This window comes from Aspergillus karnatakaensis, assembly GCF_047715665.1.
Source record: "Aspergillus karnatakaensis strain CBS 102800 unplaced genomic scaffold BJY04scaffold_19, whole genome shotgun sequence".
NCBI classification, from domain to species: domain Eukaryota; kingdom Fungi; phylum Ascomycota; class Eurotiomycetes; order Eurotiales; family Aspergillaceae; genus Aspergillus; species Aspergillus karnatakaensis.
Window position 1 is genome coordinate 242,712 of NW_027395731.1, and position 13,868 is coordinate 256,579.

At 51.5% G+C, this 13,868-nt stretch overlaps 4 protein-coding genes across 4 annotated transcripts; 1 reads left to right on the forward strand and 3 right to left on the reverse strand.

Moving 5' to 3' along the window:
* Window positions 1-318: 318 nt before the first annotated feature.
* On the reverse strand, window positions 319-3,295 carry BJY04DRAFT_187010 (trypsin-like serine peptidase). The gene is made up of 6 exons (XM_073710978.1): window positions 3,016-3,295; window positions 2,465-2,956; window positions 751-2,412; window positions 602-684; window positions 428-551; window positions 319-348 (listed from the first exon to the last, which is right to left on the reverse strand). Exons 1-3 carry the CDS (start codon window positions 3,221-3,223, stop codon window positions 1,046-1,048), a joined length of 2,067 nt encoding a protein of 688 aa, XP_073572218.1. The 5' UTR covers window positions 3,224-3,295; the 3' UTR covers window positions 319-348; window positions 428-551; window positions 602-684; window positions 751-1,045.
* Window positions 3,296-4,973: 1,678 nt separating this feature from the next.
* On the forward strand, window positions 4,974-6,080 carry BJY04DRAFT_217319 (DUF3716 domain-containing protein; the record flags this gene model as incomplete). The annotated part of the gene is made up of 3 exons (XM_073716005.1): window positions 4,974-5,097; window positions 5,168-5,516; window positions 5,576-6,080. 3 exons carry the CDS (start codon window positions 4,974-4,976, stop codon window positions 6,078-6,080), a joined length of 978 nt encoding a protein of 325 aa, XP_073572219.1.
* Window positions 6,081-6,655: 575 nt separating this feature from the next.
* BJY04DRAFT_187011 (opsin family protein) lies at window positions 6,656-8,550 on the reverse strand. Its single transcript, XM_073710979.1, has 5 exons — window positions 7,938-8,550; window positions 7,817-7,883; window positions 7,278-7,765; window positions 7,093-7,227; window positions 6,656-7,038 (listed from the first exon to the last, which is right to left on the reverse strand). Exons 1-5 carry the CDS (start codon window positions 8,132-8,134, stop codon window positions 6,957-6,959), a joined length of 969 nt encoding a protein of 322 aa, XP_073572220.1. The 5' UTR covers window positions 8,135-8,550; the 3' UTR covers window positions 6,656-6,956.
* A 239-nt stretch (window positions 8,551-8,789) lies between these two features.
* On the reverse strand, window positions 8,790-13,704 carry BJY04DRAFT_206978 (tRNA synthetases class I-domain-containing protein; the record flags this gene model as incomplete). The annotated part of the gene is made up of 5 exons (XM_073713793.1): window positions 8,790-11,546; window positions 11,577-11,811; window positions 12,103-12,104; window positions 12,151-13,613; window positions 13,662-13,704. 5 exons carry the CDS (start codon window positions 13,702-13,704, stop codon window positions 8,790-8,792), a joined length of 4,500 nt encoding a protein of 1,499 aa, XP_073572221.1.
* Window positions 13,705-13,868: the final 164 nt, after the last annotated feature.

Below are 13,868 nucleotides of genomic sequence, written 5' to 3' on the forward strand. Positions count from 1 at the left end.
TCGGGCTTCTGGAATCTCGGGCAAATGAAAGATGGAGTTGGTGTGGAAAGAAAATGAGGGTCGGATACTAGATGAAAATGACGATTGGACTGAGATATATGTAATATAGCAGGCAGCAGGCAACTGCAAAGATTTTGCATCTATCTCAAGAGCCCTTGTTTCAGTCTACTTCATGTTCAAGTCGAAATGTTGTATACGCGCACTGGATGGCGTGTGATTGGTTCGGACGCTGGCCGAATACGCGTACTTAGCGATCTGTTATTGGCTAGTTGATTAAAAGGCTCCACATTTCTTTCTAATCGAGCTTACTTTGACAGGGCAACAGTTGAGGAAGATACACTAGACGCCCTGTGAAGTTAAGAGATTTCATCAGCCTCGAACTATAACCGACCAACATCATAGTGGAGTTCAGCCAATTCTCACTTGCTTTTTATCCTTCCATAATTGGAAGCCAATCACCCCTAACCTTAAGCATCCCCCAAGAATTCTACACTTGCACACTTGGATCCGTTTATGAGGCCTCGTCAGAGCATGGGTATTAAGGTAGTAAGATAGGTAGTGATACAACACCTGAAGCGGAGCCGTACTGACGACTCAAAACGAATGGACGATATAAATCGATGAACTAACGTGGTGGAACGATAAACTGACTTCTCTGATTGATGGATACAAACGTTGGTGGAGTACGAAGTCTCCCTAAACTAAAGTCGCCCTGGTCACGTGAAGTCTGACTAATCTCCCGTCAGTAGGGCCTGCATGCTGTTATGATTACTGCAGACCCAACTTGAGCCTACATGTGAGTCGCGAGGTGTTGGCTGGTCTGTCTATAAAGAACGAGGGTAAGAATCACCAAAGAATATTTCCATTCTGTATGGCTTGGCCTAACATGCAAATATCCAACAACTAGTTACTGGTTTTCCGTTATAGAAGGAAAGCAAGACTTTTCGGTTGCACCCATATAGCCCTTTTTAGAAATAGAAACAGACGCCCCACCAATAAGTGGGCTCCAGGATAAGGACAAACCTAAATAAGAAAGATCAATGGTCTAGAAACTGACCAAGAACTCCTGCTCTGCGGGTGACACCGGCTTGCCCTTGCTCAAGGACTTGGTCTTGGTGGTGAGATGATACTTTGCGGCAGCCTTGCCGCCATACTTGCCGCCGTAAACCTTGCCGTAGCCCTTGGCGTACTCGCGCTCCCTTCCGTACTGTCTGCCGAAGTCTCCTTCGCTGGCGATAGCGATGAAGACTGGTGCGACCTTGCGGATGACCAAGGGGGCGATCTTCATGATGGTGGGGCCATGCTCCATGATCACGTCGCGCATGGAGTCGAAGAGCCTCTCCTGCTCGAGCTCTTCCTGGGGGATACGAAGGATGGCCTGAAGAGCGGACTCACTGACGACAGCACGAAGTGGGAGGCACTCGACGGAGAGAGGGAACTGGTCTTGTTCCATGCCCATCTCGGTGAGCTGTTGCAGGTTGTGAAGCCCAATCTGCTGTGCCTGTTGTCCCTGCTGCTGTCCCTTCGAAGTGAGGAGGGGACCAACCATGGATGGCTGCTGCTTTCCTCCCTCCATGATAGATCTGGCTGAGGTGAGTCGCCTCGGGAGATCAAGGTTGTCCCAGTTGACTTCAGCATCGTCGGAGACACCGTCGCAGGCAATATTGCTGATGAACCGCTGGTTGCGGTCGTCCCTCTCCTCAGAGAGTGCTTCGACAAACGAGGCCTTCTTGTTGTTTAGGTTCGTCCTGCTGTTCTTGGATTGCCTGAATGATGGCACGTCAGTACGTCTCGTGTTGCGGTTCCGGACCTCATCCAGAGCCAGCCGAAGGAGCGGATCCTGGGCGGCATTGATGACGGTCGAGCCAGCATCCTGAATGGTGGGAAGCAAGTTTGTAACGGTCTTCGTGATGGTATCAAAGATGTGCTCGCTCTGTCGGAGCTGTGGGCTCATATCCTGGACGGCTTGAAGTGCGGCTTCTGCAAGGAGCGCACGTTCGGCAATGCTATCAAAGGCTCGGTCCTTCTCAAAACGGCCATCGGATGTTCTGACGTCTTCGGTGACAGCATTGGTCGCAGCACTCAGTGCGATATGTGCAACGGCACCAGCGGGTACGCCGATCTTGCCGAGAGAAAGGTTGGAGTCCGGCGACAGAATGTCCCTGGGGATCTGGTCGGGGAAGTCCTTGACAAGCTTGAGGATCTCGCCAACGAGGTCTTGCTCTTCGGCTCTGCCACGGCGCTGCGGCTGCCTCCGGCGCTCACCGCGCGCTTCGAGAGCGTCGAAGTACGGCTCAAATTCAGCACCATACTCGCCAATGGCAGTGCCGCAATTCTTTCTTGCTCCACCGTGTGTGTGAATGCCAATGCAGTCCATGTCATCCTGATCAAAGATAGGAGAGCCAGAGAAACCTGTACACCATGTTAGATCCTGAATTCATAGATCCTCGGACTAGGAACGTACCGCCCCAAGCATCGACCTGATACTCAAGGACCTGTGATCGATTCAGATCCCACTTAGCGTCGACAAATGCCTCGTAAATCTGGCAGCCAGGCTCTCCATTGTCCTCCAAATCACCAGGATACCCAACAACCCCAATGACGCCCTTGTCGGACTCTGGAGTGTCTCTGAAATCAAGAGGAGTGACCTCGTCAAATGGCTTGTTCAACTTGATGAAGGCGACATCAGACTCGCGACGGCCTCCCTTCTCCATCCACTCTTGCGTAGTAGCCACACGCTTGCCATGGCGGAACTCGACCTCGGGGTGGTCTACGGTCTGTTTTCCAGTATACCCAATGTACACCTTGACTTCGGTGAGTTCGCCCATCTCGTACTCCCAGTCATAGGCGCAGTGGCCCGCAGTCACGACCAAGTCATCTTGTACAAGGAATCCCGTGGCGGTAGCCCAGGTGTTTCGTTCGCTATGCTCATAGCGCAAGAAGAGCTTGGCGATCCCTAAGTGACGAGTAACATGTTAGATGGGGAGAAATGGGGTAAAGAGTGGGGAACTATACCGCGATACTTTCCACCAGGGAGAATTTCCCTCCTATTGACACGTTGGCGTTCATCCCTCTCGGTCACATTCTGGGATTGGGGATGGGAGCCGTGGTAGTAGGGGAAGTTGCGGACATGGTCGGGTGGGCGAGGGGAGCTGGACTTGAGATCCCAGACTGGGATATCGTTTGAGGAGGAGCGACTGTTACCGTTGTAGAGGAGAGGCATGATGGTGTACGGCAACGGATATACGTAAGCTGATAGTATGAAGAGTTATCGTAATGTGGTGTTTGACCAAGGGCGGGCAAATTAAGAAGAGAAAGCAAATGCAGTCAGGTCTGAAACTGTCGGGCATTTATACCCACCAAGCAGGCGCTCAGTGGGATGACCAGGGGCTGATTCCGCAGTAGTCATGACGGAAACCATCACGAGTAGATACATTCGTCCACCCAAGGAGACACGGAACGATTGTCACCAAATCCTGCGTGTGGAATATCTCAAGCACATAGAATGAGTCTAGGCAATGCAGCCATAGGCCATTCAGAGTCGCGGAATCGTGTCATGATACTAAGACCAAGGGCCGACGCTGGTGTGGCAATATTGGGTGAGCTTAAATCATCCAAGCTTATGGGCAGGCTGATCCTGCGTAGCCAAGATCGAGAGAAGCTTAATTTAACGAAACTGTATCGAAGGTCGGGTGAAGGCAGGCGAATTGATGGTGGTGTTGCCGTACCGCACCACCGAGCATGCATTTGTCCGGGAGTCGATACCGACGGATCATGACCATCAGCAAGAGTCTGTCATTGTTGCCGCCGAAATCTTGTATATTTCGTCGTCCATGTCTAGAGAAATGTCCTCGGTTACCAGCGGAAAAGGAGGGGGGCATCATATCTTCGGCTCAAATGGCCCGAATGATCTGCCTAGCGGTAGTATACCTAGGTAACGGCTTGGTTGATGCAGCTGAGTGCTGCTATCAACATCTGGGAAAGAGGTAGGTAGTAGTATTACTACCCCGGACCACCCACTCGAGTGATAATCCCGGATCGTTTGGCAGTCCAATCAGGCGAGGCGAACCCCCCGCAAGCTCATCGAGTGAAGGTATAAACATCCCCTCATTGCTTCTGAAGCAGATACCTAGCAGCAGTCAAGAACCTGTAATGGCTTTAGGAGTGAATTCTCTACTCCATCAACCAGAGTCGTCGCAAAAAGAGGCCAATGTCGTTTCATGAGACCGAACGTCATCCGAGAGCTCTCTAGGAAAGGAAAATCCAACATATGTCCTCCATTCGAAACACAATCTTTCAATGTCAGGGGGTTGAGCTTGATATGAGATATGTGGCTTAGAGAGATAAGAGCCAAAAGTCCAATCCCCAAAGATAATGCTGGGAACAGGTCGTTTCTTAGACGTTGGGTCATGCCCTGAAAAAACCGCCCACAAGCGTCAGCTCTGCCAGACAGTGTGTAAGAGGAGCGTAGCAGAAAAAGGCGTCTCGTATGCCGATGAAGACAGATCTTCGGCAGTAGCAGAGGCAAATGCGTCGGCAAGTTAGAGTGGGCAAGCGAGAAGAGCAACTGGGCGAATCTGCTGGTGTTTTCATTGACGGTGGATTCCGCTGGCTAAACACATTCGGCCGAACAACAGGAAGTTGAAGCCTTGTTCTGCGCGTGATCAACTAGATAGGTCAGTAAAGCTAACTAGGCCTTAGGATAAGATAAAGCAAGAGGAAAAGATGTCAAGAAATACAAGATTTTAGAAGTAGTGGATTGGGATGGGAGAGGTGGATCACACCAACCCAACACAACACAACACAACGCAGGCACGAAAACAACCAGATTCATCACCCCAAGTCACCAGAAGCAACTGCAAGGTAACACGACCCAGGGTAACTCCTTAGCTCTGGACAGTTTCAACCCCTTCGACTTGTTTACTCTCAACCACCCTCTACTCCAGCAATACCACCATCCCCAGCTTCGCACCATGTCCTCACTTTTCGAAGCCTATGGACTAGCCAGAAGCCAGAGCCAGAGCCAGTCCCCTGAAGATGAACCCCCTTGCCTCGTCAATACCTCAATCAAGCCTCCTACCAAGACTTCTTCGAAAAGTATAATCTAGCCACCCTTCCCTTCAGTTTACAACTCCAAACGACCTCGCTAACACAATACCTTTTTCAGACTCAGATCTTCAAAGCGTAGGCCTAGGCCCAAACCAAACCCAAATCGTCAACCTCCTCGAGCCCGTCCGAGAGCTCGAATGGTCATCCGGTGTCGCCAAAGAACCCAAAGACGCCGAGCAGCGTTCAGCAGCCCTGCTATATTGTCGAGGAGAGGCCGTCGAGCCCTGCTCACAATGTGCACGACAGACCCCTTGGTCCAAGTGTGTTGTCTTCCCGATATACCAGAACCGGTCCATGTATACGCATGCATGCTCGAACTGCATTTTCCAGCACAGGGGCGTTCGGTGCGATCACCGGCTTGCGTTTGAGAAGCAAGGCGGGAAGGTCTGGGACCCTAAGGTCACCGTGTAAGTCAGAAAGTGCTTGTGTTTGTTTGATGCTTTCTGACAAGACTGACAACGCAAAGTGATATCGTAGCACGCGGCGGCCTCCGACAGGTCCTAGCCGAGGAAGCGACGAGGTCAGCCTCTCCATCCGAGACAGCTGTTGCAACCGACACAAGCACCTCTCCCATCACGCAGAAACGCAAGCTCGCTCCGATGCCGACCGAATCTGTATCTGAGTCCCCAGCACAGAGACAGATACAGCTCTCGCTGAGAACTACCACCGAATCTGAAACAGAATCCTCAGCACAGAGACAGGTAATGCCCTCGCCGAAGAAGCCCCGTCTCTCAGCGCATCTCCTCCCCGTGTCTCAGCCTCTTCGAGCGAAATCAGCCTTCGACGGTGAATACCTCCCCTGGCCTGTAACCCCAGCCGCGTGGAACGACCCCATCCATCTGCGCTCTATCATCAATGACCTGAAGCTATTTGCCGCTATTGCAGAAGCCCGGCTCAAGAATCTTGAGACCCCGATGTCGTTGGCGGAGTACTGGGAGCAAGAAGCTGCTAAGCTTTCTGGTGACAAGTAACTAAGTATTGGATAGTGTGGTGGAGTGAAGGGATGTATGGGACTTTAGTTCTTCGTGCTAAGTCCTCAGCCTTTTTTCAATACTTGTACCTAACACATACATTGTTCTGAGATTAAAGATTAGAAATAGGGCAGACCATCTAAATTTCTTCAGGTTGCTGCTGCCCCATACAAGCTACATTGGACACTCTATAAAATCACGTAGATTAAGTTTTATGGAAGTTCGGGCCCTAGTCAGGCAGTCGGGGCCTGGCAAGGAAATCTTTGATAATCTTACTTCGTCAACTTCTTTTTTCCCGTTCCTTAGATGTCTCTAGCATACCTAAACAGACCTGCAGGTATAAGGTTATCAACGTAGCAATCTGAACGGGAGACCTAGTTTTCCGCACGAACCCCAATCTGTCCTGGAGTCCTGGTCGATCCTCGCAGCCTTGCTACTAGTTAGTGTCTCCGGATTCTAAACTACACAGACAGTAGCAAGCTCTGAGGTCGTTGCCACATTTATATAATGAAGGAATGAGGGTCGCGGTGGTAACCAGCCAACCTAAGGGCCTAATCAGTTCTAAAGGAAATGCATTCAGACATAATATTCGTAAATCATATTAAAGTTATCGAGCTAATAACATTTACAATTCCGCATGGACATGAGCATAAACATCATGATCCTCAAAATGCGTTCTGTCAGCGTTTTCCTTTCGTAATTCCTCCAGCCACCTCTTTACTGATTCCTACTGTAACATTCTGCCATCTTCCCATACATTTCCTCCTCACACTTCTTTTCTTCTTATTTCATGTCACATCACTTCATTCAACAAGATTGTTGTGTCGAACTATCGTGGTGGCTATTGAGCCGGTGTTGATATTGGGGCTGTATCGTTTAAGCACCCTCCTCGTCATTGATGCGGATAGATCCCTCGTTGCCAAGACCATTGGACCAGAAGCCGTCGACATAGAGGTATCTGTGAGTGGTTAGAAAAGTTCGCACGAGCTTGTAATTCCCTCGGGCTACTCACGTTCCGGTGGCAGCATCGTTGGCAATCACGAGCCAGTAACCGAGGACACCCTGGACAATGATATCCTGAATGGCGAAGAGGATAGTCTCAGCGGTGATGCCAATCTTGAGAGACAGGGCACCGGCGGCGAGGGTACTAGATATAATCAGCAAGAATAAATGGTCGATTGGTGGAACTGGACATACATGGGGTAAAGAGCCTTGGCAATAAGAGCGACAGTCGCGATGCCAGAGAACAGGCGCCGAGTGTGAGTGTCACGGTTGTTAGCGGCCCTGGTGCCCTTGATGCCGATGTGATACACAACGGTGAGGAAGCCAATGGCGCTAATAGTGAACCAGACCCAACGGCGGCTGGTGTGGCCGGCATAGGTGCCGAAGAGACCAGCAGCGAGCGACACGTAGTCGGCGGAGATAGCAGCGAAGAGAGACGCTCCTGGAAGGCCGGAAAGGAGAGTCAAGGCAGTGAGGAGCAGAGGGTCCGTCACGAACCAGTTGACGTAGCGGAGCCAGAGCACCTGGCGGAGGATGTCATGGTCGGTGTTGGGGACGTGCTTGTGGGTGTGCTTGACCAGGTCGTGCTTCCAGTTAACACCTTGTCCGGTGGCCAGGGCGAGGTAAACGATGAATGAGACGGTGGTCGAGACGGCGACGAGGTAGTGTACCACACGCTTGGGCTATAAGTAGTCAGCAGCTGGTTCTAGTATATTTGCTGAGGTTACACGTACGAGTTGCACACGGTTGCTAAGAATGTAGAACACGAGCGAGGAGAGGGCCATAAGCACAGTGACAACCCTGTTCAACCCGACATTAGCAACTATCCATACAAGCTTCAACGTTCATCCATACCATAATGTCCGCTGTCCAGCTGTGTTGATCTCCTGGAAGGTAGGGTGTCCGGGAACCACAGTGGGGATGGGAGCCACCGATGTAGTCGAAGTCGAGTGCGAATGCGAAGTCGTGGTGGGCAAAGGAAGCCCCTCGGTGATAGTTTGCGTCAAAGTCTGGGTGACAGTGACTGTCTTCTTGAGAACCTCCTCAATCATCTTGAACGCTGTTGGGAAATGCAGATGGCTGGCGGCAAGGATACTTTCCAGAGAATGCGAGCGTGGCCGACATAATCAATCCCGGGGGAGCTGGGACTTATAGGCTCTCAGGAAACACGGAGATGCTGATGGTCTGGATCTCAGTGGACCAAGGGCCGCATTCTTCGACACTGAAGGAAGGCTTGTTATTCGCTGCAAGCTGATGTCTTGGGTGGCATGGGAGGTCTTACGAGGCCATCGTCATACTGACCTCCGCTCTGTCGTCATTGAGCCTGGCAGCTGGCTGAGGCCGGTTGGGATCCGGATGGCTTGTTATCGACGATTGGCTCGAGGTGAGCAGAGCTTGTTTCTGTGTAGATGAAATGCAGGAAAGATGCGAGTCACCTGAGTCGTGCAGGCATGCAGTTGTAGTGGGGGAGCGTCCACGATGGTCGATGAAGCGGGAGATGTGGGGTCTTGGCACAAGGTGTAGCAGGTTTCATCACCGCCACATGACGACAGAGACTTGTACAGCAGGTAGCTGAATGCCAGTCATTGCAGCGCTCTTTAAAGATGAGTGTCAATTCTATTTATAATAGTACAGATCCTAACTCCACTAATTTACATGTCTAATGTGTCAATGCCAATGAATGGTATGCATCAGTAGTAAGTCCAATCAAGCCGCTCCATCGAGTTCCTGGACGACCTCCGCACAGCGGTTGCAGACCTCCTCTTCCGCCGCCTCTGCTTCAGGGACAACGTACCGCCAGCAGCGGGGGCATTTGGAAGCCTGCGGACTGAAAACGTACGCGGTTCCTTTCTCACCGTTGGAGAGTTCGTACTCCTCGCTGTAGTGCCATTCAGCGCTTGTGATCGTGTCCGGGGTGGTTTCACCGCTGCTACCAAGGGTGACAGAGGAAACCACGAAGATATCTGGGAGTTCATCCAAGTTTTTCTCGAGAATAGACACGCCAGTAGTGGGAGGCGTGATGTGCACGAAAGATTGCAACGACGAGCCGGTCTGCTTGTGACCTCTTGCCTTTTCTAGCATAGCTTTAATCGCAGAGTGGATAGCGGCAATGTCCCGAAAATCTCCACTCAGGGACGAGCCTTTCCACTCTGGAGTAAGGTCCGTGACAGTGCGTTTGTGAGGGTGCGCAAAACTGGCTTTGATAGCCTCTGGGGCGTGCTCCCAAGTCTCCTCCACCAGCAAAGGCGTGATAGGGGCCAACACCTCTTGGAGGTGATTGTATATGTGGAACAGCGTCGTTTGGGCCGCTCGTCGGCTCGGGCTGTTTCCGGCATAGGTATAGAGACGGTCCTTGATGGCTTCCATGTAGAATGAAGAAAACTCAAGGTTGGCCCATCGGTTAATCGCGCTCGTGGCTTTATAAAACTCGAAGTCTTCACATGCCTCCCGCGTCACAGTTTTCATCTCAGAAAGATGCAGGAGAGCGATACGATCAGCGAGTAACAGCTGATCATACGGAACCGCGTGCTCTGGGCTGAAATCCGAAAGTGCACCAAGAAGGACCTTGAAGGTAACGCGGTATTTGTGGAGGCTCGTGTGGATAGTCTGTAGCACGTCCGCGCTAATAACAACATCGCGCGTGTAGTCACTGCTTGCGACCCACAATCGGAGGGCATCAGGCCCTAATGCGTCGTACATAGGTTGCTGGCTCGTAATTTGCTGCTTCTTACCCTTCTTCGGCTTCAGAGGTGGGAGCAAGCTCCCGTCCATGATTGCTTGTGGTTCAATGGTATTGCCAATGGACTTGCTCATTTTCCGTCCCATTCCGTCGAGTGTGAAGCCATGGGTGATTAAAGTCTTGAATGGGGCACGAGGTGAAACAATCTGGTTGGAGGCGAGTTGATGTGCAACAAAGGTGAGGAGACCTGATTGGAACCAACCGCGATGTTGATCACTACCCTCAAGATAGACGTCCGCAGGGTGACCGTGGTCAGAGTAAGGGGTTTCAATCTCAGCCCAGCTCGTGCCACTATCGAACCACACATCCATCGTGTCTCTTCCGCGGATATAGCCAGCTCCCGAGTCCCTCAAAGCGGCTGGAATCCAAGCGGGGTCTTCGGCGTCGTCGGTCCACCAGGCATCGATTCCACGCTCTTCGATCACATTCATGATATGCGAAACGCTATCCTTCGTGAGGACGGCTTCGCCCGTGTCTTTGTGGTAAAGAGCAGGGATTGGCACGCCCCACGCGCGTTGACGGGAGATACACCATTCAGTCCGGTTTTTGACAAAGTTCTGCAGGCGCTGTTGCCCAGCTGAGGGAACAAACTCGACATCGTCTAGGGCCTTCAGAGCACTCTCGCGGATATTGGCCACATCGGCGAACCATTGTGCAGTAGCACGGGTGACGATGGGTTGTTTTGACCGCCAATCATAAGGATACTTGTGTTCGTAGCGATGCTGTGCCAGAAGCTGCCCTTGCGATTCAATATACTCGAGTACGGCTGCATTTCCCTCTTTCAAGACACTTTTACCGCTCAGCCGCGCAGATTCATCCGGCATTGCGAGGTCGGTGAAGTTTCCATGGTCATCGACCGGCGCGAAAGCGGGAATGCCACGCTCAACACAGGCCTCATAGTCATCCATACCATGTCCGGGGGCGCAATGAACGAGACCTGTTCCTGAGTCTGCGGTAACAAAGTTGGCGGCAATGATCGGTTGTGCTCCAGAACCAGCCGGTTTGAAGAGCGGCTGGTAAGCGCTATTATCTGCGATGTCTGAACCAAGAATTGTTGGCACTATCACCGATAGAGTTTCTTTCAGGAGGCTCTCGAGCGACTCTAACCGGGACTGGGCAATGAGGAGGTATCCGTGAGTAGCCGATTCGACAATCGTGTACTCCAACGCTGGGTGAACGGCGATAACAGCATTCGCAGGGAGGGTCCAAGGAGTGGTTGTCCATATAACGGCGTAGACTTGCTTGTCCTTTAGAAGCGGGTTTTGCTCCAGATACGAGGGAGCTTTCACCAGCGGAAACTTCACAAAGGCAGCCGTAGAAACATGATCCTCTTTGTACTCCAACTCTGCTTCTGCCAAAGCTGTACCAGTCGACGGTGACCAGTAAACCGGTTTAAACCTTCGGTAGATGAGACCTCTCTCAACCATCTCGCGAAAAACACCAAGCTGCCTCTTTTCAAAGGCCTTGTCCATAGTCTTCCAGTGGTTCTCCCAATCTGCCATAATTCCAAATTGACGGAATTGTTTCATCTGCTTGGTTACTGTCTTCCCGGCCAGATTTCGAGCAGCCTTCCTCGTGGCCGCGGCTTTGACAATCCCCTCCCCCTCTTGAACATCTTTCCTCGCCTCCAAGGCTTTCAGCTCAATGGGCAATCCATGGCAATCCCATCCCGGTACATAGCGCACCCTCTTCCCCAACCCCAGCTGCACACGGCAGATTATGTCCTTGAGCACTTTGTTCAGAGCATGGCCAACATGAAGGTCGCCGTTCGCGTACGGGGGTCCATCATGAAGAATAAACGGTCGATCGCCAGGCCGTTCGCGGCGTTGCCAGGCGTAGAGGTCATCGGTGCATCGCTTAAGGTATTTTGTCTGATCGACCGGAGAGACGCGGGCAGGGAATGTCGACTTGGGAAGCTTCAAGGTCGATGTCCACGACCGAGCCACCTTCCGCGGCAACTCTGACATGCTATCGCCGAAGCATATCCCGCTCCAAGAATATTAATCGCGAGATGTTGGCTGGAGTTGAAGTCTGAGAGATGGGTTACTCGGCGAATCGAGAGCTCCGAAAAAGAGGGTCTTGGCAACGGAGGTCACCGCGTCCCGACCACAAGCAAAGAGTTAGCACACAATCTACACATGGGTTGATTAAAGCAGGTCGCGTCGATATTAATAACTTTGATGACACCAAGCTACCCTGCATGCTTTATAGTAAGGACCTAAAGGTTCTTCAAGTCGTTAAATTCGTTGAGAAAGCCTCATGTGCTAGGGTAAGATCTACCACTAGTGTTCCCAAGATGCCGCATTAATATATAGTTAGAGAGCTCACTGCTCCGTTCTTCATCACTTCGAACAACAGCCCTGGAAAACCAAAAAGCTCCGTATTCCCCAACCCTCCGTCATGCCCACCTTGTCCTGTCTTCTGACCTCTTCCCGTGCTCTCTTCCCACCCACCCAGAAACTCCACGCTACTTTCAGGGCTATCGCCCCAACCTCGGTTTAGCACCATGGGCCGCTCCAGAGCTCGTTCTTCGGCAGCGGTCGCGTATGAGCCTTTCCACACTTCCCTGAGCCGTGCTGAGATCTCGTCATAACGGGTCTCTGAAGAAACGGTTGACCTCGTGGGGCTCAGATCAATCTTCCAACGGCTACGCCGATACCGATTGAATGGATATGAGCCTGGTACGTTTCCGTGTAGGACGATCTTAGTCACCACTAGCAAAGATGAGGGAGACGGAGGGGTAGGATCATCAAAGCCAGTATTTGGAAATGCTGGGCCGGATGCGGTTGGATGGGATATGAATGCATCGAACCCATGGTGAAAGTAGTTGAAGAAGCATTCTGAAGGTAGCGATGACGAATCGAAGGCTGTAGCTTGCGAAACCTCCTCATCCGAATCATCACTTTCGTTCATATTCGAGGATTGATCTATGTCAGTCACTTCAATTCCCCTACCCGAAGACGGGCTCATGTGAATTATATCATCTCCACCACGGCCGCCAGCAGCACGGTGAATAGAGATCCTGCGATCATTCTTGCGGTAGATAGCATCTGGGGGGCCAAACTCCGCAATCAGATCCTGAGGTGTTGTTTGGGATAGAATTATAACGGTTGGCCGCGTGGACCTCCGGGTAACCTCCAGTCTCCCAGCGCCTAGAATTGTAAAATCTTCAATCTCATCAGCCACAAATTCTTTGTTCTTTCCGGCTAAGCTCCCGGCTAAAGCAGGAGAACGAGGCGCTTGCGGTTGTTGCGTAAATAACCTGGATCGAGCTTCTGGCCACGAGTCGCCGGAAAAGATCGACATAGAAGTCGCCGGTAAAGCCGCTGAAGAGGAAAGTAGAGCTACGAAGTCACATTGCTCTGACCAAGCTGAGTCTTGCAGAGGGAACGAGAAGGCAACGCCTGGGTAAGATAGCACATACGTGCCATAAGGGGATGGCGGAGTTGGCGGTATGTATTCACCAGGGAAGGAAGGACCGAAGAGACGGTTATAGACGTGCCGAAAACTCGGGCCTTGAGGGGAAGCCGAATGCTCTTGTGTCTTTTGTGGACTCTTCAAAACTTCCTGGCTCTTGTATACTAAAGTAGTCTTTGAAAAATCTAGTACCTCTATGAGACGCAACCGTTGATCCGGTCCGTCAAAACGCAGCCGAAGGCCATTCGAGGGGAGTTGAAGGGTGACCGGGTGTTGTAGAGGATCCGATGCAGAGTATGCGATGTCGATCGCGGGGTAGGTCTGAGGTTGGGCTTTCACACGGGTTAGGACATTATGGAGGGAAGCACCGAGCGCTGAAGAATGTTAATCCTTTGTCCAAGATGAGATGACTGTTGACTTGCCTACAAAGCCCAGCCCCTTGCCAGGGTAAATAGTAGCACTCATGGTCTGCTGCAACGCGCAACCATTCCGTGAGGGGTAAGGGAGCTTAAAGAAATACTAGAGTTAATGGGCTTCCAGCGGACTCGGTAGGTGGAGTGGTATGTTTAGTTTTACAAAGTTGAGAGCGTCGATATAAGCGACTCAGAATCGACAAGAATCAGTGGAAA

Coding starts and splice junctions, on each gene's coding strand:
- BJY04DRAFT_187010 (XM_073710978.1), bottom strand. CDS start 3,223: ATGCCTCTCCTCTACAACGGTAACAGTCGCTCCTCCTCAAACGATATC. Junction 2,957..3,015: donor CCCTGGTGGAAAGTATCGCG/GTATAGTTCCCC, acceptor CTCGTCACTTAG/GGATCGCCAAGCTCTTCTTG. Junction 2,413..2,464: donor TCAGGTCGATGCTTGGGGCG/GTACGTTCCTAG, acceptor CATGGTGTACAG/GTTTCTCTGGCTCTCCTATC.
- BJY04DRAFT_187011 (XM_073710979.1), bottom strand. CDS start 8,134: ATGATTGAGGAGGTTCTCAAGAAGACAGTCACTGTCACCCAGACTTTG. Junction 7,884..7,937: donor GCTGGACAGCGGACATTATG/GTATGGATGAAC, acceptor CGGGTTGAACAG/GGTTGTCACTGTGCTTATGG. Junction 7,228..7,277: donor GCCAAGGCTCTTTACCCCAT/GTATGTCCAGTT, acceptor GATTATATCTAG/TACCCTCGCCGCCGGTGCCC.